Genomic DNA, 22,646 nt, shown 5'->3' on the forward strand with positions numbered 1-22,646 from the left:
TATTCACAGGGTAAAACAATTGTCTTGTATCACTAATTGTCCAGTGCGATTACAGCATACAATATTATTGTCACTGCTACATTTCTGTGATGCTACCAGAAATTATTTCCACTGCTAATTAATTACCGTTGAGCTCAAAGGTCCTATTAATAAACGGTTAAGGAATGTATATTTATGAAGACGATTTGTGAGACTGGTAAACTTATGATACGTACGATGGCCTTTACTTTCTACACGGTGCATTTCAAGGTCCTGCACCCATCCGTCGGTAAACTGTACCTGGGCTTGTTGCAGTGACCGGAAGTTACTAAACTTCATGAGTGTATGCACTCACTCCAAGAACCGTATGATTATAAATATGCATATAAATATGCTACGATGAGATAGCTGACTTCATCTAACTAGCAAATGTTTTCCAGGCTACGTTGGTGATGCAGTTTTTTTTTAAATTATATTTTTTAAAAAATATCATTTATTTATGTATGATATTTTTGTCATGCGATTTTAAAGCCGGTCCTACAAGCGCATCCAAGAATAACATGCAGCTTATCTCAGAACTGTCGGTGAAAATTATTCTTGGAGCTAGGTTTAATTGAGCTGCATTTTAAAGAGGTGCAATTTCACAATTTGTGTATATTTTCTAAGTTCACTATTTTGTCATGTGTTGAGAAAAACACAGATTTTAAAATTACATGGTCTAATATTTACATTTAGCATAACTGCAACATTATTTTTTTCGTTTTTTTTTTTAAAGACTCGAAAGGACTTGAAATTCAAAATTTCAGACTTGTGACTTTACTTGGACTTTTACACCAGTGACTTGAGACTCGACTCTGACTTGCCTGACATTACTTGAGACTTGACTTGAGACTTGAGGATAAAGACTTGAGACTTACTTGAGACTTGCAAAACAATGACTTGGTCCCACCTCTGAATCCTACTTATTCCTGCGTCTTTTGGGATCTTACAAAGCTTCAAACGATGTGTCGAATATTAAATTAGTCGTCGACGATTTTAAAAGTCGACATAATCGTGACTAGTCGACTAATCGCGGCAGCCCTAGGCACACTAAAATAAACTGCTGGTTTCAAGTAGTCTGATCCTTTGCTCAATAACAGAAATACAGTCAAAATAATTATTAGTGTATATACACCAATTAAAAGTTTATAGGATTTTTCTGAAGCTTCTGGCACAGAAACACACAACACGCCATTTATAGTTTCTACCATTTTCTTTATTCTGTATGTCTGCTTATGTTTATAGATCATATACACAAATTGGTACAAGAAGAGTTATCCAAAAAAAAAAAAAAAAAAAATTACACATTCATAAAAAGACAGACAACCCCTGTGAAAAAGATTTTAATATAAGCGTGTTTTTATTTCTCTGAGCTGTCTTTCATCTGAATGAAAATATTGTGTTCTTCGGTCAGATTTCACACACTTTAAAGCTCAGCAGCAGAAGCGCGCATTTACACTCTTATTTTAAGATCATTTTCCAGTTAAGAAAACAAGTGCAGTGTATTAACAGCTACAGCAGACAAAATACAAAAAAAGTCTTTGTGGACTGAGTGGTATAAAAGTCGCCCTGTCTTAAAATGTTATATGTGAACTGAAAGCAAGGAAATCTCATATTTACCCACGTCTATTAATGAAGAGCTTGATACTATGTTTGCAGTTAATTTGATTAAAATAATTTACTTTTGTATACTCAGCTGGCTGTAAGCTAATTTATCTCTGAAAATAATTTCTGTATAGAAATTGGAAAATAAAACAAAAAACGCAATGCTTCACTTTTTTTTTTTTTTAATTTTAGGATCACTGAATATTCACCCAACAGCATCACATTTCACCACGCTCACTCACTCAAACTACCTGAAGTAAAGAACAGGAAACAATAGACAGGTGCGGATTAAAAACACAATCTCACTGCACGCCAGTGACTTTAAGAGCACGTCGTGAGGCGACGAGGCGTCTTAAGGCTCACAGATCAGGGTTTCCACCACAAACTGACTCCCAAAGTGACGAATCTTGTGGCAGTTCAGAGCCTCGCGCTTCTGCATACCTGTGAGGTGATCAGAGAATCTCTTATATAAACTTGTATGGCTGCATTTCGTGTCTCATGTTGCTGAAAGAGTACACAGAACTTCCAAACATTCAAATACACAGATTAAAGGTTGCAATGATTTACAATCTCTCTTAATGCTTGCTAAACATTTGTATGGCAGTGCATTTTGTCTTTGCCTTTCCTGTTTGGCATCTGTAGTCTTATATCTCTGTATGTTTAAACCTAAATGAAAGCCTGACATGCTTACCCAGAATCCTGTCTCTGCGCTGCAGTTTGTAGGTGTCTTTGCCTTTGCAGAGGTTGTTGATGAAATAGCCGAGCTGGTCGACGTGCTCCAGGCGCTCGGTCACCATCATCTCCTCACGGACCAGGTAAGACTGAGGCAAGTAGGTGCCAGCCTGGGCAAAGGGAGGAACCAAATGCAAATTATTTAAAGCATGGTGCAAATATGTAAGAGCTTGCGCTTTTTGGGTCTGTATTTCAATTTTTGGACATCTCTTTTCTTTGAGGAGTGCCAGATTCTGCTTAATCGTCATTAATACTGGAACCTGTATTAATAGATCCATGGCAAATATCAATTTAAAGCAGGCAGCTTGGTGGTTTCAATTCATTTATTTTGGTCCCAGCTGTTTGGAACAGTTTGAAGTGTTTTACACGAGGAAGACGTTAAAGCATCTTCCCCGAGCATCAGTTAGGAACTAGTTTCCTTAACATGTCTGGGAAAGTATGGAATGGTAAATTTGAGCATGTAGGACAGCTATAAATCATGTCATCTAAAACCTAGATTATACTCCATAGTGGATGAAGGAACGGACAGAAGGAGACCTGATGACCGAGAAGCCATTCCTGTTAAAATTCTTTCTCATGGGTAGTTGGTGCATTGTAATGTAAATTCTGTGGGGACAAGCCTGCAGGTTAAAAGAAAAACAAAAGAAAAAAAAAAAAAAAGGCAAACATGTAGACATCCACACAGACCCTCAAATTCACTGTCTGATGATGAAACTGTTACTTGGACCTCAGCAGATTTATGGAAATATAATCCAGGCTTAAGCCAGCACAGGAACACAAATAGGTCTGAACCCTGCACAGTTACCTTGATATTGATGAGAAGGTCCAAAAAGTCTTTGGGAGGCATGACAATGGAGGTGTTGAGTGGGATGACATAGCACTTGTCCAGAAACAGATCCAGGTAAGCAGTCAGCCTCTGAGAAAGAAGGAATACAGTTAGAAAACAGAAAAGTAACTGGTATTTGCTTTTTTTTTTTCTTCTTTACCTAGTAACGGAATAGAAAGCTGAGTTGGTTATCTTTAAAATCTAAATGTTAAATAGCTAAATATATCTGCATACAGTTTCCCATAAAGGTGCCTATGCTGGGAGATGGGTAAATCATCTCAGGCTGAATTCCTACTGGCTGGTTAGCAGACACTGCATCACTCACAACTCACATGTTCTTCCTAAAATTCTAAAGCTGTCAGAATGTTATTCCAGGTGATGTTTGGTCTACTTTGAATCCCTCTAAATGTGCAACCGTAGCTTTGCGTCAACATCACTATTTCCATCTTTTCAAGTACATACCCGGCTGAAGTCGTGGACGATGTCAGCTGGGTCTCCATCTTCAAACTCGGGCACTGGCACACTGATTAGCTCCACCTGCTCTGTCTCCAACACCCGGATCGTCTCTGACATCTGACGCATGTGGTTTGGCAGCTCCACCTCCACCTATGAACCAGTGCGTAACATTTTTAATAAGTTACAGTCACTGGTTACTCAGTGAAACGCTTTCCTTCTACCTAAACATAATTCAGAATTGTTTTTGGATCAAGTCATATTTTCTTAAAAAATACTTTTGGTACAGAAATAAAACCACATGGAGCAAAGCTTGGAGGCCTGTCAGCTCATACACTGATTTATGGCAGTGATGCGAAACTGACTAGGCTCACTTTCCTAAAAGAGCCCTGCAAGCAGAGGTCAGTTAGTCACCAACTCAGGACATTAATCAGTAACTCAATCGGTAATGATTAAATGAAAACAATAGACACACTGAACCAGTGTCACATCTACTGAACACAAACATATAAACACAGGCCTGTGTTGCAAGGGAGTTCATCATACTCATGGTATCTCGTCCTTATCTGGCTTCACCTACCCTCGCATCTTCAATTAGACCAACCAAATAACGCTTGGGGATTTTCAACTCGATACATAACCCAGAGTTTCACAATCTAACCACAAACCCGTTCACACATGAAAGAGCGAGGAATAAGGAATGTGCTAGAAATGATGACATAATTCTTCACAATCTTATTTAAGATCGCCAAGTACGAGGCTTAGGCTCAGGTTTACAGAGCAATGATTTCGATTTGAAGATGCCTGCAGCAAAAAAACCCAATTTTCCTAAAAATGTGATACCTGATGGGTATGCAGAGAAAACCAAAAGCTTTTTTCTGTCTCTAAAACCAGCTGGCCCTTCTGTTATCACTCTGGGGTCAAGAAGTTGTTTGTTTGTTTTTTTAAAATAAATGAGCAAAATACTCTCCAGAGAACTGATCAGTGGGTCAGTGGGTAGTGATTTCGTACCCGCTGGTCTCCAACCTTGACATATCATGCTCCAGAGCAAATCAGGTTTCCATCTTGAATGGCCACCATACTGATGTAGTCCACTAACAAATCAACCCCTGTTGTAACCCTGATAGCCGAGGGTTAACCCTGAAGCACCTCGCTGAGCTCCCAAATCCTGCTTCATAACACAGGCCTCTGATAAGGAAAAGATACTATATCCAGAGTTTTGCCATACCTCATCCTCCTCCTGGATCATGAAGTCTTCTTCGCGGTATTTGACGCCACAAAAAAATACTTGGCCCTCCTGTGGTTAAAAAAAAGAAAAAGAAAAAAGGAGACAGAGATGTGACATTTTTGACAAATAAAGCGTAACAGAACATACATCTCAAATTTGAGGAAGTCTTATTCCCAGTGAGTCCTTCAGTTTCGTCTGCTTCACAGCATTTTGTTATAACTAATAACATCAGTTTTTGACGTTAAAAGTTTAGTTCTCTCTGGAGAAATGCATAAAAACAGATACTTCTGTAGACACAAAGTTTTTCTGAATTTAGAAACAGCGCATGTTCGCATTTCCTTAAGGAATGTAATGTGACAGACATGGAGACAATTTGATTCTCTTTAAATTTAGAGAGAATTTGGATTAATAAAAATAGAAGAGGACATTCAGCCACATCACAGCCATTTACAGAATAGTAAACAGGAAGCCTGTTCAGATCAGCGACGGGTTTATTCAGTCTTCAGCTACAAAAGATGAGCTCAAGTTGATAAACTCAAAACAGCTTGGTCTAGTTTGTGTCTAGAACTGCCACTGTGCTGTAGGCGGAGCTTAACGTGACAAGAACAGCTGGCAGTGGCGTACATGCTCTGACCTGTCGCGCTGTGTCAGTTCACATTTACTTTTGCAATTTCTGATCCAAGTTTCATGCCTTTTCTTACCCATGTCATGAACAGAAATTAAATTTGAATGTGTTTTCTTCAGAAAGTGGAGCTGAAATGTGTTTAAAAGTACATATAAATTTGTACCATGTGCTTTGCTCTTCACTGTCAGTGTGAGCTGCAGGAGTACAGCTGAGCACGGCGCTTTAAATAAGGGTGGTTTTGTTCATGGAAGGACAATAACATCCTAAATTATATGCAATTTTGCAGTAACATACATATGCATGTTTATGTTCATCACTGTCACTGTTTTAAACAGAAAATGTGGAAACTTATATATTCCATTATGAAGTTGATAAAGTGGTGTCACCATTGGCCATTAGTTTTTAATCATAGATGATCAACTCTTCCTGAGCCACCGCCATCTGTGACATTCTGTTGTAATGTTGTTAACTGCATTTCTACCTGTCTGCGTTCATATTTAACAACGCACCATTTGCTCCATGCGCTGTATGAGATACTTACCAAATTGTCCTCAGGCTCGCTACTCACCTCCATGACATAGTAGCGATACAGGTAGGCACCTCCGACCACCACTCCAGACAGCATGAGGGCCAGACCGAGGCACATGCACCAGCACCAGGCACGAGACTGGTGACGCACCAGCACCGCAGCCTCAGCGTCCTGCAGGAGAGGGCAAACTACTGATTAGATACGATTAAGTTTAACTGCCTCCAATTATACATTCAGGGATCTGAGAGAATCCCCCAAGGATCAGTACGCATCTGGTTATTATCGTTAAATACTTGTGATGATTTTCAACACATACCTATTATTTCAAACCCTCACAAATGCATTTTCCTGAGTTTTTAAGCATTAAGCATTCAAAACCACCCTAGCCTTCAAGGCAGGGCCTCCTCCCAGAAAACAAATACACTGATGAAACTGCAGCTGGTCTGGGGAGAAGCACTTTCTTAAGGATAAACGCAGGGAACAAAAATGCTGAGTACCACATATGAAAAGTTTACCATGCTGGACCTACTCAGGTAAAGTCTAAGTTCATGTAGGACAGTGCACGCACCAAGTACTGCGGTTATATAAATGTACTTAATAGCACTCCACATTACATTAATTGAAAGCAAAAATCAGCAGTATGGGTTGAATACTGTGCACATTTTGTTGTTTTGTTTTTTTTAAATAAATTCAAATGCACTTAGACTCAAATAAAAATCAGAACCCGTCCCAACTTTCACCAGCTTTTCAGCCGGGAAAATATCTTGAACTACGTCAACTATTAATCCAGAGGCCAGGGTGTGAGATGAGGAAAGTGTGTGTGTGTGTGTGTGTGTGTGTGTGTGTGTGTGTGTGTGTGTGTGTGTGTAAGAAAACAAAGGCTTTCTTGAGATCAGATGAAGCAGGCTCAACATCTCTTTTCAGACTAACACAGCATCAGGGTGACTCATCATGATGCGAATCACAGAGGGGGGAAACAAACAGAGAGAGTGAAAAAATACCTAAAAATGTGAAAAGAAACGAAAACAGAGATGAAAGTGTGGCTCTCAACTCGTTCTGTTATTACTTCACTGGAATCTTCAGGAAAGAGGAAACTACAATAAGATCCGATTTACATTTTCTGTTTGTTGAATAGTGACTAAAAGGAGTTTCAATCAGGTAGAAACTTCTACTTGATTTGCATTTTCTTCTTCTCTCTCTGACCAGTGGGCAGTAAAAAAAAAAAAAAAAAAAAAAAAATCTGGGCAAGGTGAGGAAGCATGTTTTCTTGTTCTGGTTTCTCGTGTCACTGGAATGATCTCTTCATGCTATGTTCTTTTATTAGATTTGAATCGCGTTGCAAAGGCTGGAAGAACCGATAACAAGAAGCACTGAAGCTGTCCTGGTAGCTTTAAGGCAGCAAATGTTGATTTTTTCCCCTCCGCTTTCTTTTATTTACCAGTTTCCAACCAGTTCTCTTGTTTGCTCCTGAGCAGCTATTGTACAGTGGCATTTAGAGCCCCCTTTTATTGAAGTCCAAATGTTTTAAAAGGAAGAAAACACAATCCACATTTGTGGAGAACCTTGCACGCGTTCGTTTGCTGAGTAGCAATAAATGCCGGGACACTTCAAGGGGCAGCTTTACCACCAACACAATAATACTGCCTTTGTGAGGATGAGAAGTTGTTATATTTGCATCAGCTGAAAGTCACGCTCTGCCAGAAGAGGCTCACCAAGCTGCAAGCGTGGCAACATTACTACATGATATTGCATGCAAGTCCAGCTGGCATTTTTGTTTTAATAGCGATTTCTGTTTATGCCATAAAAGTTACTTTCTCTGAACAACGTAACAAAGGAAGCTGAGATTCTAACGTGAGCCGAGAGGAGAAATGAAGATTATGGGATTATGGGCAAGTAATTCAACAGCTATGAAAAGAACAGGGGTTTTAGCTGCAAACAAAACCTACACTGTGTACTCCAGCCGGGCACGTTCTTTTAGGATAAAAACCTCCAACACATTTGGGAACACGTCTGAAGTACAGCTGATCTGTTGCTTTCCTGTGAATACCATTTTCTTTTTTTAAATTTCCTGTTAAGTCTGAAAATAAATTGTGCGGTTTCCGTTACAGAAACACAGACGAAAACATTTCATAATCTTTTTTTGTGGCAGTTTTGGGGGTGGGGGGGCACTGATATTACATAATTATGCTTTATGCTTGCTTTCATAATTAACCTGGTTGACCAAACATTTTAACGTAAAGACAAATTGCTCACAGTGCTGCACTATGTAAAAGGCCCATCCTTCTGTCTTAACTAAAGCAGAACATCCAAGTCTCCTATGTTCATATGTAAACCACGCATGTACACCCATGCAACAATTAAATGATCAAAAAAGGCTAATATTTAGCATGCATTTCCAGACAGAGTGTGTTTGCTAATTTCCTAAATCCTTATTGGTCTAGAACTGGTTCAGTTCAACAGTGTGCTGTATACAATAACACAAGGGTTGACAGGAAAATGCTTATTATTATTATATAATCAAACCCAGGGGATATTATGGTTATTAAATCATCCTGGTTAGACCAAGGTCAAGACTACATGTGTAAATTTTATAAAATGAACAAACACAGTCTTTTGTCACACTGATCGTAGTTAATGGTAAATGGCCTGTATTTGTATAGCGCTTTACTAGTCCCTAAGGACCCCAAAGCGCTTTACACAACCTGTCATCCACCCATTCACACACACATTCACACACTGGTGATGGCAGCTACATCGTAGCCACAGCCACCCTGGGGCGCACTGACCGAGGCGAGGCTGCTGGACACTGGCGCCACCGGGCCCTCTGACCACCACCAGTAGGCAACGGGTGAAGTGTCTTGCCCAGGGACACAACGACTGAGACTGTCCAAGCCGGGGCTCGAACCGGCAACCTTCCGATTACAAGGCGACCTCCCAACTCTTGAGCCACGATCGCTAATCACTAAAATGTTAAAGTTGTTTTTTCATGTTTTAGTACTTGAACTTAACACATTTATACACTGGATAAAATTTTTTTTAGGACATCCTCATCTTTTGTGGCCTGCAGATATACTGTGTCATCACAAAACAAGACTTGTCAGCATGAATTATCTGCTTTGAGAACAGCTGACTTCCAGTTTAAAGCTTGTTTTTACATTTTTGATTGGTCAGTGAAGCATTACCATGCATTTCAGCATATCGGGTAGAGAAGAAGAGTGTTAAGAGCCTTTTCTGTTTTTTTAAAGCAGCAGCAGGGTGGCTGCTGAGAAATAGATAGTCAGCCCTTTCAGATCTACAAGTCAAAGTACAGAAAGCAGGAGAGGACTCTTAGAATGTAACATTTTTCCTGGAATGAACAGAAATACCGGTAGCGATTAAAAAAAGGAACCAAAAAGCAGACGTTAGCATGAAACCAAATATGCGGACAAATAAGAGGAAGTGGGGGGTGAGACCGTTTAAAAAGTACACACTGGCTGACAGATCAGCAACATGTTAGTGTCAGATGCAGTCAGTTTAATACCACCACTGCCTGGCAGAAAGACACCAAATTGGGAACATTTCCTCAGGCTTTTCTCCATCAGCTGTATAGCTGGGGTCACCTCTGCTAAATAAGGGGTTTGCTCCAATCACCGACATGTCTTTTTGGTTTTAAGGGAAGGGGAAAAAAAAGTTAGCAAAACATAAAAAGCAGAAGTCTCTATAGCAAACAGAACAAAAGAGTTCTGAGACCTTCAAGGAAGGACGCATGTATTGCAGTTTAATTAAAAAACATTTACTTTAAGGATCCTGATTCAATATCACGAAAGAGACTTAACCCAAGCAAAAAGCTCATTCACAGGTACTCACAGCTCTCCACAATTGAACAGAGCAGAAGGAAGGAAACTAAAGCAGGAAAGTGTAGAGTAGTGCTGTCCAAAAAGGGTGTGAATATTGGCTCCAGTGGCAAAGCTGCAATAAGTTTACTAAGGGTGAGGTTAAATAAGGACTGATGACGACTTTCTCCCTGAAATGGTGAAATGCATGTTACTAATAACATATATGTCAGACCTGGTCTGCGGCTGAACTGCAGCTGACCGTCTATGGTTGGTTCATGTCTTTAATGAAGGATGAACTGCATGTGGTAACATACAATCTGAAAACTGCTCGCTACTCTCCAACAACAATTTAATGCACAGACCATCAAGCATGACGAGGAAGCATCAGTAGCAAGTTCACCAAGTAAAAACGTTTTCAAATTTCAAGACAAAGTTTGTATCAGGACCTCTGCTGTGGAGCACTGCTATGTCTTTTTCCAGTTTTACAACCATCTCTTAAAGTCTCACCAACAACAAGACCCAACAGGCCTTCAGACCAACGTTTCATAATTCCAACACACGCACCCTCATTATACCACTCCTATGTCAACACGGGAAAGCATGCCGACGTCATGAGAACAATATGTACAGTCAAAAACTCTACACTCAACACTCAAAATTTGTATCATTTCATCATTATTTGAGGGCCTACAGATTATTAATTGTATCATTACATTTAAAAATGTTTATGAAGTATATGAAACTGAAACATATCTGAGCTGGCCCAACTCTCAACACAAACATCTTTTTATACACAATGATATTTTTGTTTCTCAGTGCTGTCTGGTTAAATGACACGTCCTCTTTTGTTCTTAAGCCAGGAACGACTTATTGTGTAAGCTTTTTGTTGTGGTTGGTGGTCACCAGTGATGGGTGTAGCACATTCCAAAGTGTGAGGTTAATGTAATCAGATTACATTTCAGTACCTGCACATGTTTCTACAGTAATATAACTCGCAATCGCTTTGAAATCTCTTTGGGCTGGATTTCGACTGTCCTTTGTGTTACCATTTTTGTGTTCTCGTGCAAACACTAAAAGAAAGATTGTGTGTCCTCATTAGGACAGGGATTTGTGTTGCAGTGTGGTTTATATTGTTAATTGTGTACAAAGTCATTTATAGAGTAATGCAAAAGCAATGCAACAGTAGTGCAATAAGTTACTTTCTCTGGTAAGTAATTAATGAACATACAGCCTTACTTTTGAGAAAAGTAATGAGAATTGTGTAATACACTACACAATAGGGCACTCTTTTTGAGGAACAAACCCAACACTGGTGGCCACAGAAATCCCAGGTTTGAGCTGCTGCTGTGAGGATGAAGGATGCTGGTTTACACTGTGCTGAAGTGTCCTCTGGGCTTCATTCACAACACCACAGGGATCAATGATGGTGTTTGTGTGTCTTTGAGATGAACCTACGGGCTGACCACACTAAACCCACCACAACAAACAAACATTTTCCAGTTAATTATGTTTGTGGATTCACATGGTTAGAGCTATTAATCTGTGTGTGAAGATCTTTAGAGTCATTGTGGCCACAAACCCTGCCCCCCCCCCCCCCCACACACACAAAAAAAACCAAAAAAAAAACAACCAACAACAACAAAATAAACAAACCCAGTTAATTTTCCAGAATTAAAGTTGACAGCCAGGAAAAATAAATGATGTTTGTGCTCAGTGGTCAACAAGTAGTGGAAATCCTACAGAAAAGCTTTACAGTGTTGCTTAGTTGTTGAAAGTAAAAGACGATCAAGTCTCCAGAAATAAATCTGAGAAGTTCTTTTTGCCTTTTACACCTTAATGTAACATAAGACATGAAGTAAATTAAACTAGGGGATCAATGTTGATATTTATGCTTAGCATAAAGATATTAAATGTATGACAGTATAAAGATGAGGAGGAAAAGCTCATTTGAGAAGCTAGAATTCACTGAAAAGCAAAAGTACTTTTGCTTTGAAAGCAACTTCATGATTAAATGTAAACCACTGGCAGCCATGTGTGTGTTTATGTTCAATTCATTACTATTACTACTATTTCAGGAATATTTTAGTTATGCATATATTCCATTTCTGTCAGGCTTTGGTTACCTATTAATGCAGTTCTTTGTCTTTTGCAGGCATACTGAAAGCTTTAACACTTTTTCAGTTCACCTCAACAAATATGTTTCATGTTCTGTATTGTGGCATTTTCCTTGTCAATAATCAATATGCAAATAAAGTACTATTTAGAACTCCCTGTGATCCTAAGCACGATTCAGTCTTTCAGTAAATGTCTTAAGCGGATAATGCTGTCCATAAGCATCAGTCTACCTGAGGACGGCTTGTGTTTCCATCTCTGTGGATACAGGTGAGTATCACTGTCCAAGGCGGGTTTTATTTCAGTCTACACATGAAACTTTATCTTCACCTCTGAGCTACATAGCGTGTCTGTGAAGGCAGTAACTGGGTAACGTTAGGTCGAAAGAAGAAAGAGTAGAAAGAGTGTAAGGAATATAAAAGAAAGCAGCAAATCTTTGTGTTTAAAAAGCCAAAGTCAGCAAGTGTGTCACACTGGCTTAAAGGAAAAAACAACAACAAAACCCACTGCAGAATAAGAGCACTCATGTCCAACGTAAAGAAATTAAAAGAGTGTGGATTTTCTAATGGAAATAGATTTAAAAGTAGCTCTTGGTGTACTTACAGAAGCATTTAAGGGAAGAGCTGAAATCCTATTAGGGGTTCATGAAGTGTATTACCATTGGCTGAAGTGTATTACAGGTGGTTAAATGTTGATCCTCCACCACACAGTGTATTTATAAGTATGTAAACATACATTAGGACTTAGATATGTGTCACAGATATAATAATAATAGCATCATGGTGGGATGCAACCCTACACTTTTTCACTACGTTAAGCAGTGGCTGTGCACACCATTCAGATAGTGTGCACTATGTAAATGTGCATGGGCTTCATAGCTGCTGTCATATATATGTGCCTGCTTAGTTAATCCTCCCTCTTCTTGAGTTTCAGTGGTCGGCAGCGTCCTGTGGGAGGCAGCTAAAGCTCTCTGGCTGAGTCTCCATCTGACTGATTACACTGTAATCCTTTTCAAGCAGCCCACGTGTCTGAGACAACAACCAGAGAACAAACAAGCAGAGAGCAACAGAGGAAAGGTTAGGTCTGTAATCCAAATCTGTAATTAGGTTTACTGATGAATGTGAAGGTGGAAGAAAATTTTTTACTGGCACATGTGGAATAGCTCCTTCTCAAAACTGAGAGAAAACATTATTTTCATTCGATTGTTTGCTGAAAGACGTGATAGACGGAAAAGAAAATCAATATTACGTAAAAAGGAGACCTTTTAAATCTCAACAGACTACTAATGATAATGATTACTTCCATAGCTGATTATACTGTCGTCAGACAGGGCAGGGAGGTTCACCAGGTTTCATGCTGAAATTAGGAATCAAAGCACAGCAAGTATGTACATGAAGCTCTTAACCTAAATACTGCAATAAAGTTTTGCTTCAAAATGCCCACAACGTCAACAAGATACAACCACAGGTTCCTTTGAGCATCTGCATAAACAGCAGGTGTAAGCATGTAACTGCTCCAGCTCAGCCTCTATAAAACCACATACACTCAAAGTATATGACACCCAAACTGTGAGGCTCGGCAGATACAACTGCTCAAACATTTAAAGACTGAATTCATAAGATAAGAAGAACTTTATTTATCCTGAGGGAAATTCTGTTGCAATTAAAAGGCTCCTCCAAATGCGGCCGACAAATGTGTCCTTCATTTCCCTGGACTTGAAGGATGGGCTGGAGGTATTCTTCGTGGCCCAACGTATCCCACAATTCATAGCGTGGCCCAGCCAATTCCAGGTTCCAACAATAAAGCGGCAGCTACTTAGTTTTAATATTACTCTTTCTGGGTCACAAAATTTTCAAGATATCACCCAATATATCGGGTGATATCTGCTCGATTTATCAAGACATCACATATTTGCAAAAGTGCTATGCCGTTTTCATACCCTGCGCAGTCTTTCGCTACTGTTTTATTTGTTCCTGAGTAAATCGGTGCGGCTGATATTAAAGTTATAGTTTTCACACAGCTGAATAAATGTTACAAAGAAAACTGATTAAACAGAAGTGTGAGATGGTCGAGAATTTACTCCAATGTCGTGTTATATTTTAGGAAGCAAGGAGCAGAGGGCTGAGTTTATTAAACTCCACATCCACACGTATTTTTGAAAACAGAGATTTAAAAAAAAAAAATCCCATCCACATGTAAAAGCCAAAAACGAAGTCAAACGGTGTCAAGAACATGCCAAATCCTAACCGTTTATGTTGTATGTTGGCCAATCAGAAGTCTAGGAACCTGGAAGGAAAAGAGTAAACAGGATTTTAACTTTAAGCACTTCTGAAAAGTTTTTGGTTTTTCTGGGAAGACTGCTAATTTTGTGTTACTTTTAAAGTGCCTTCATCATTTCAAATGTTAATGACTAAAAACAGTATTTTGGCTGGTGTTGACTCACAACTTAGAAATGGACAAAATGCACACAACATACATAAATAAACATTTAATTTAAAAAACATTATTTTATTCAAAATCGACGATGACGTTGGCGTCGGGATTTGGGTTGCGAGAGCGTCTGTGCTGAATGTAGAAGCCCCGTCCGAAGTTCACTCTGACAACTCCGTCTTTCTAAATGGATGAACAGTATCTGCGTGTGTATACGCAAGCGTGTAAAAACTGCAGATAGTAAGATTAACAGCAACAGTATTTTGTCTCTATCTGCTGTTGTAGAAATTCATCTCATGTAAACAAAAACATGGCGCACATCGTGACGCCAAAAAAGGCGCACAACTTTGACGTTGCATGACTAAATCTCAATTTTCCTCGTCCACGCATAAACGCGAAAACAACGTTTTTTGAAAATCTCTACCTTGGCAGGAGTTTTTAAAAATCTGCGTTTTCAATGACCCAAAACGCAGTTTGTGTGTTGGCCGAAAGGGCCAAATGCATAGAAAAATCTGCGTTTTCAAAAATACCCGTGTACGTATGGACATAGCCTGAGACAGCTGGTGACAGCAGTGTATATTTTTACAAAGTACCAGAACTTTGTTTAAAGTACAGTAGAAAATGTTCACAAATGAAATGCTACAACTAGAGATAAAAAAAAAACAACAACTTAGCACTCTTTATTTTCTAATACTGTCTAGTTTCGTTGATGTTCAAAAAGACTATATACGGGAAAAGGAGTCTAGTTTCATAATCTTCGGAATACAGTGGTCCCTCGCTATAACGCGGTTCACTTTTTGCGGCCTCGCTGTTTCGCAATTTTGCATGCTGTTTTTTTTTTTTTAACAGTGCATTGTGTTCTGCGTCCTGATTGGCTGTAGACCATTGTCAATCAATCTCATGCTGCGTCTCCTGTACAGTACAGTATGTGTTCAGCTGGTCAAATTTACATAAATCTTCAATCGCTAGCAGTGTGACTCTGAAGTGCTGCACTGTATGTTTGTAAGTTTTCTCCCAAACAAACACAACAATGTCAACGAAACGTTTTGGACCCTCAAAGGCACCTGCGGGTTCCTTTGGTTTCATTCTATAATACTGGACTTTTTTTCTACGAAGGTTTGAACTTTGAGAGTGTTTAAACAAGAGAGAGAAGTGTGAAAATGTTCATGTGTGTCTGAGAAAAGTGTATAAAGCTTATAGTGAGTTGTTTTACAATCTTAAAACATTTTGCAGATTTCACCTATTGCAGGTTGTTTTTGGAACGTAACTACCGCGATAAACGAGGGACCGCTGTATACTTCTCTTATCTGTACTTCAGCTTAGACACTTTATTAGCTGACACGCACAGGCCAAAGTTCAACCTTATCATCTATTTCACTCATCACAGAATGAGAGGATGAAGACGCACACTGAGACGGTTTTGACACTTTTGCAATATGCATAGTTTGAAGACTCATTTCTTCTATTTGACAAATCAAACTTATTATCAAACGCAGCTGCAGAAGCCATTTTGTAGCACAGTCAGTACACAGAGGTTGCACGACGTTGGTCCCAGGAACTTGCTCATTTATAAATAAATGGGGGAGTGGTTTGGCTGCTTTGTCTTGATTGTTACTTTTTAAAAATGTATTCATTTAAATTTAACCTGACTTGAAGACAAAAGTGGTTTCTCATCACTACAAAAAAAGTCTCTTGGTAGCTGGCTGTGTTTTACTTATTTAAAAAAAATATAATTTAAGTCGTGCAAACTTTTTCTCAACATATAATTGAAAGTAAAAAAAAAAAAAAAAAAGCCCATCAAGTCAGGAGAACTCAACGTTTATATTTAAGCATGAAATTAAACACTAGACTCTTCTGAGAGTGAAATTTTCAGCGCAGTGGTTTCCTCCTGTGATGTTCTACACTCAGCTTGACACGGCTGCAGTTGATTTGAGGACAGAGATGTGAAAGCTGATCTTTAATAAGCACCACCCGCAACTGCTGTAGCACCACAGCCTGATTCAAACACTGCCGCTCACCAACTGTGAGGTAAGCACAGGTGCTCCTCCATCCAAAGTTAAGCTGAGGTAGCTGGAAGTTATTTGCCTTACCATCTAAGCAGTTTTCGTCATTTAAAACCAAATTATCATATATTGGCCTTGTTTTTCTCATCTTAACATTAAGTACTAATAATGTGTTTGTTGTGTAAATGTGCCTTACAAACGCAAAACTGCACTGTCTCAATGACAATATCTTAATGTGATGAAAATCCTGTAGTGTGCTGTTGAAGCACTTGGTCAATAAAACTGATAATTTATTAAATAGAAAAATTTTAAAGAGAAAATATCTAACTGAAGAACGCTCTAAATTTGCACAAAGCGGCAATTTTGTAAAGCAGACATAATAGTATATTCATTAACACTTGAAATAAACAATAAGTGGACAAAAAGCATAAAGATTTTACTAAATTTGCAATAATTATTCTGCCGACTTGTAAGTCAAATAACTGTTTCAAACGTTTTAATTTGGGGGGGGGGGAACCAATCTGTTGGCTAAAGCTGAATTTACCATCTCAGACTCAGAAATATTATGATAGATTATTTTCTGTGCATTAAATAATAGGATAAATTGACTGTATGAGAGGTTTTTCACTGGACATGAACAAAGTTCTGGTTTTGGACACAGGGTGCTACAGCTGGTATTAATACTTGCTGAGTTTCCTAATGTGTTTACGGTCACCTGTAAATTATTTGCAAGGTTGCTATAAAACACACACACTGACATCGTTCTATACCAAATGCAGTGTATGGTGGCTACACAGCAGCTGTCTCTTATATAGCAACTAGGAACAACACCGAAAGTATAAAGGTGCAAGTCCAGCACTATGACTGTGCATGGCTCACAGCCATCCTGTATAAAAGAAAGACTGTAAACACAATCAGGCAGACAACATAAAGGGCTGCAAAGCCACATCACAAACAGCACACTGCTCTGTAGGTGCGGTCATGGCCTTCAGTTCAACTGCTGTGCAAGGATGTTTCTATCAGACCTTAACAGGTTAAACAATCCCCAATAATCCTGAGTGTGTCTCATACTAACGACAGTCACTGAGACAACTATAGAGGGAAAATAGGTCAAGCTAAATATTTAGGCTAAGCATATCTTCATGCTTAGTTTAGCTGTCCCCGAATACACCACAAGTGCTCAAGCAGTATCTGTGGAGCCAAACAGGCTTGCGAATTTGTTCCTGTTATACATGAACCTCTATGCGTTTCATTCACATGGCTTTTTGCTGTCTGGTAATACGCCAAGTCACTTTGTTAAAAAACATCTATTTACTCAGAGCAGATACATAATCAAGCACCTTTAATTCATTTCCAACCAATCTTAGAGAAATTTGTATTTGATGCAAACACAGCTGTATCCATCATAAAACATGCTGATAATTGTTATTCAATTTATCTAAAGAATACTATAAATTTTCAAGTTTACAAAAGTTCAATATGCTGTTTTTCTGCTCATAACTGAGCTAAAATATAAGAAGAATGAAAATGAAAGGGAAGTCAGACAAGAGTTTATCAGACAGATAGTGACTCAGAGAGTAAAGAGGAACCCAACAAAAAGAGAAACTATCAAAATTCAAGTTTTTTCTTTGGCAAAGTATGTCTTCATCACTCAATATAAGCCAGAACATACTCACTGCTTAGTTCAGCTAGAGTCAAGATGATGCAAATACAGCCTTTAATTAACAAGATCTATTCACAAGTAGTAAAATTGGAAAAATGTTCTGTAGCTGAGTTTGTGATCATCAGCAGTTGCAGGTGCTGGATTTTTAACTGGATTGCTGTCGATCTTTCACCTACTCAGCCTCCAGTGGCAAGCAATCAAAGTTTTGGTTAGCTATTGGATCTCTATCATTTCCTGTGAAACAAGTCTTCCACAGTTCAACAGTCTGCTGTTGTCTGGACCGCTCTTTGCTCCTGCAGACATTCTTTTGTTTAGTCTACCAACCAACAAGGAGCAAATGGCTGATCTTGTGAGACCTCCTACCATACATAATAATCATGTGGCATTCTCCCCAATCAGTAATGATTAATAACTGTATCTGAATCCAAACATCCAAGGAAAATTCACAGCTATAACAGGAGGCAGGAATGACCAAAACATCTGATGAGGGCAGAACGGGATGGCTTACAGACAAACTCACTGTCTCCAGCCTGTCAGACCACAAGACTCATGGCACATTCAAGTGTCTGCCATCAGGCCACCTTGTATCAGCAAGACTTGGCTCATCCCGCACTTTAAAGCATCCTAGCTCCTATTTTTGTATCATAACTCATCTGTTGTTTACTAATCGGCACATATGGCAGTAAACCAGCAAGCTGCTACATTTACAAGATTTGCAACTCACTGAACTACAACAGTGTCTGTGTTCACATGAGCAATGAGGAAAAGAAAACAAACAGGAGCCAAGACCTCAACAGATTGACTATTTTTATAATCAAATAACCTCCCCAACACACATAAACACAACTGGCAAAAACATAAAACATTTGCTAGTTCCTGTTTGGTCCTGTGCGGTCTGACCAGTAGAGCAGATTCCTCCCTCAGGAAGCAGAGCAGCAGGAAAATTTCCATGAAGGCAAAATAGATGACGGTGTGATAAACTCAAGCCTGCTCCATGGGAGATTTTTTTTTTTTAATAATTCTTTGATTTCTAAATATGTTAGAAAACACTTTCCAACATATTTCCTTGACTACAGAATGAGGTATGGGTATGGTGAATGGTTTTAATGGTATTTCTAATGATAATGCTTATCAGTCCATTACTTTAATGGTATTTTTATCGGTACTTTCTGAAGAAGAAATGAATCAAATTAAAAACAGAACTGAATTTACATCACATCATGATTTTTTCCAAGCTATTTTCTAAACTAAGGCTAATGTACTGTATTAGCATACTGTTCCTCTCAGCAATTTTTACACATAAACAAAACAAAGTTCAACACGTTTAATGAGGGATTAGAGAACCAGAGGAGCTGTTAAAGACTTAATAGTCTTTCACTTATTCAGCTAATATTCATCCACCTATGACCGCTACTCAGGGGTACTTAAATCAGATTAGATATGATCCAGTGCTCTCTCACTGCTACAGACAGGACTGGCTTCGCGTGCTGGATGCGGGTAATAAAACTTCCTGTTCCATCTCTGCTCCTGTCCACTTCTGTTGGTGGTTTGGGATAAATGGATTTTTTCTAGTTGCAATTAATTTAAATCAGCTAACCGTCTGTTAAAGCAGCTGCTTACTAATAGCTTTAGCCTGCAACGTTTATATTTTATAACCACTTTTATCAGTTTTTGGATCCTGTTAAGCAACAAGACACACACCTCGTTCCTTGACTGTAGAATGTTTTTTTCTTTTTTGTTTTGAGGGCATGTTAATACATTCAAAAACAGATCTGATACAGTGCACAATTTTAAATCGTGTCTTAGAAATTTAGTAAAGCATCCTCATTTATGAAGAACTTCTTGACTTTGCCAATGATAAATCAATCATTAATCACTATCAGAAATGTCTGTTCTTCCACATGAGCACCGGACTTCCTCTACAGCTTTATCCTGTTTTGTTCTGATTTCCTCAGTTTGAGATATATTGCTTTATACAGACACTTTATTATATATTTGCCACTTTTTGACATTTTATTTAAATGTTAACTTTTTTTTTTTAAACTTGCATTGTATTTTATTGCATTAGACTTTTACTTATTTAGTGCCTTCACTTTAGTTTTCTGAACTCTTTTGAACTGTTGTTTACAGGTTGAGTTCATTTTTGGCAGTTGTAACAAAGAAATTTTCAGACTTTTGGGACAATAATGCACTTTGTTAATTTAAATCAAATTAGAGGATAGGGGCTGATATCTAACTCTAAAAAACAAAACAAAACAAAAAAAAACAACAACCAGAGGATACAATCTACTTTAAAAAAGGTTCAGTAAAGGACTTCAAAGGATTACATTTCAACTAAATGCTACTGAACCCCACGCACGAGGCACATGGCACAAAGTCCTCATTTGCTCTCTCCACAAGTGCTAGAAAATCCCCCAAGACACAACCCCAACCGAAGTGCAGAATCGCCTCTTTTCTACTTCAATCCCCCTGAAGGAGCACATTAAGCTCTGATTATCAAGATTAAAAAGATAAAAGTCTGTGACACTGAAGCTCAAGACACAGGGGGGTGGGGGGTTGGAGGTGTATGCCACCTTCATACAGTCTAATCCCACAATAACCAAGCAGGCAGATTGTGTGAAAGTTTCCAGCTAATGCAGAACTCTCACCACGAGTCAAGATAAGATATTCTCACAGCTTCTCATCGAGAATTACACTTTGTGGTTTGTCACTCATTGCACATCTTTGAAACTACAAGCAGCTGTTTGCGTTTGCAACTCCAACATGTAGCACGGTTGACATCGCAGCGCTCTCTGCATACAGAGAGAGCCCAGACGTCCTCAGTCAGAACGAAACAGAAACAACAGACAGCTCGTTTTACAACAGGGTGGAGGCCAGCGGGAAGATCTTGTAGACTTTACCGTCTGAGAGGCAACACGCCTCAGCAGCCCACACATTCAACTCCACAAGTCAGCTCGAAAGCAGCTGAACAAGCTCCTTCGCAGGTTGAGATCACACAGCAGTCACAGCCACTCTGCAACTCCAAAACTGTCATTTAGTTGCACTTTTCTAGTGAATATTGTGTGAAATGCACTGCAGTGTCACCATACTGCCACAGCACTCCTTTGGGTTTTTGCATTTTTATTTTTTTATTTTTATTTTTTTTGGGGGGGGGGGGGGGGGGGGGGATTTTCCAACTTATGAATGACATTTCTAGGACACTCTACATACATACCTTTCAGACCACAGAGGTTGGCGAAGTGACAGACTCTTATGCCTTCCTGTGAAGCCTTTCCTTCCTAAGCCGTCATTAATTGCTGAGAGGTGCAGACTAAATATAAATAAATTTGCATGGACTTTTGAGTTTAGTGATGGGGAAGTTCCCACCTATTATGCTTTCTCTTTTGTGAGAGTGGCACCTTTCACCAAGACGCAATAACATAACATCTGCATTTTCTGTTGTGTTCTTTTCTTTTCTTTTTCCCCCCCTCAGCACATTTTCACGTCCTTGAAGTCTGAGGCGAACTGATTGCAGAAAAAGGAGGAATAACTGGTGAGAACACTGACAACTCCTGTAATACGAAACCAGATTAAAACCCATCTTAAAATTTGTCAGGTAAAAATCTACACGTGATTTGGGGTTAAAAAAAACAAAAACACCAAAATCAAATTCTGTTTATTGACTGATCGGTTTGGAAACTACACGCTTTAACCAGCTAGTATACTTGCTGACCTCTAAAACGACATGAAAAGTCAAGCAAAGCTCGTTCCTGCACTTTAGAGCCCATAAACTTACATTAACGTTTTCAGAGTATTGCCAGACCAACTTAAAAGGTGTAAATATTATATTTATGTGGCATTTAGTCAGTGTATAAAATAGATTTAAAAAAATGGAAACAAGTAGAAAATACCGGAAACATCAAGAGTATCAAAGGTGAAAAAAACAAACGCCACCTGAGAAAGTAACGTCCACCGAACTCTGAATTATTTGACGTTAGTATTTTAAAAACATATTGTATGATTTTAAAATGTATTATTTAAAACTGTTCAAAGAGTGGGGAAACTGAAATATATCAGGAGCCCTGTTAAACAACAGTATTGTGTCTCTACGCATTTATGCTTAACTGCGCCTTTTCCCCCACCGAGAACCTAGTTTGCCGTTAGCCATTTTCTACTCACTTTGTCCTCCTCGGGAATAAGAGTTTCGGCGTCCTTCTTCACATCTTTCTGTGCCAGAGCCGTGTTAAATGATACCTTGACCATCTTGAAACAAGTGGTGACAATCTCCGACAGAAAGTGGGAAAAAAGCAACACAACAAAAAGCAAACAACAGCAAAGAGAATTTGCTCCGAAATAAAAAGAAGTCGCACTTCTTCCCCGGCCAAGTCTGTTGTTGTGATAAGAGCGACGTAAAGCTAGACTTAGAGTGACCGCGCTTCCGGCCTTCAAAATAAAAGCATATCCACGACGATTAGTCTGAGACGTTCCGACATTTGACTGAAATACGAAGCAAAATGGCACAATCCAAGCTTAAAACTTAGCTTACAAGCAACATCAATGTGAAACTATGTAAACATCTGTATCTACGTGCTTTATTATACCTTATTATACTTGCTTTTATTATGCTT

General features: G+C 38.9%; 1 protein-coding gene across 2 annotated transcripts; it reads right to left on the reverse strand.

Moving 5' to 3' along the window:
• Positions 1-1,212: 1,212 nt before the first annotated feature.
• itm2bb (integral membrane protein 2Bb) lies at positions 1,213-22,442 on the reverse strand. Of its 2 annotated transcripts, none has more exons than XM_004566301.5 (7): positions 22,198-22,442; positions 6,029-6,187; positions 4,863-4,931; positions 3,644-3,787; positions 3,161-3,271; positions 2,315-2,465; positions 1,213-2,064 (listed from the first exon to the last, which is right to left on the reverse strand). In XM_004566301.5, the coding sequence occupies exons 1-7, from the start codon at positions 22,279-22,281 to the stop codon at positions 1,976-1,978; spliced, it is 807 nt and encodes a 268-aa protein (XP_004566358.1). In that variant the 5' UTR covers positions 22,282-22,442; the 3' UTR covers positions 1,213-1,975. The 2 variants fall into 2 exon arrangements, with proteins under 2 accessions (XP_004566358.1, XP_004566359.1); XM_004566302.4 differs by having other exon boundaries at positions 6,056-6,187; positions 22,198-22,441.
• Between the last annotated feature and the right edge of the window lie 204 nt (positions 22,443-22,646).

The sequence above is a fragment of the Maylandia zebra genome, linkage group LG16, assembly GCF_041146795.1.
Source record: "Maylandia zebra isolate NMK-2024a linkage group LG16, Mzebra_GT3a, whole genome shotgun sequence".
NCBI classification, from domain to species: Eukaryota; Metazoa; Chordata; class Actinopteri; order Cichliformes; family Cichlidae; genus Maylandia; species Maylandia zebra.

What these genes read in the sequence shown, in the direction of transcription:
- itm2bb (XM_004566301.5), bottom strand. Translation starts at nt 22,281, where the DNA reads ATGGTCAAGGTATCATTTAACACGGCTCTGGCACAGAAAGATGTGAAG. An exon ending in GCGAGCCTGAGGACAATTTG is followed by an intron (nt 4,932 to 6,028) that starts GTAAGTATCTCA and finishes TTTTAACCACAG; the next exon opens with GAGGGCCAAGTATTTTTTTG. An exon ending in ACCTTCTCATCAATATCAAG is followed by an intron (nt 2,466 to 3,160) that starts GTAACTGTGCAG and finishes CCCTTTGCCCAG; the next exon opens with GCTGGCACCTACTTGCCTCA.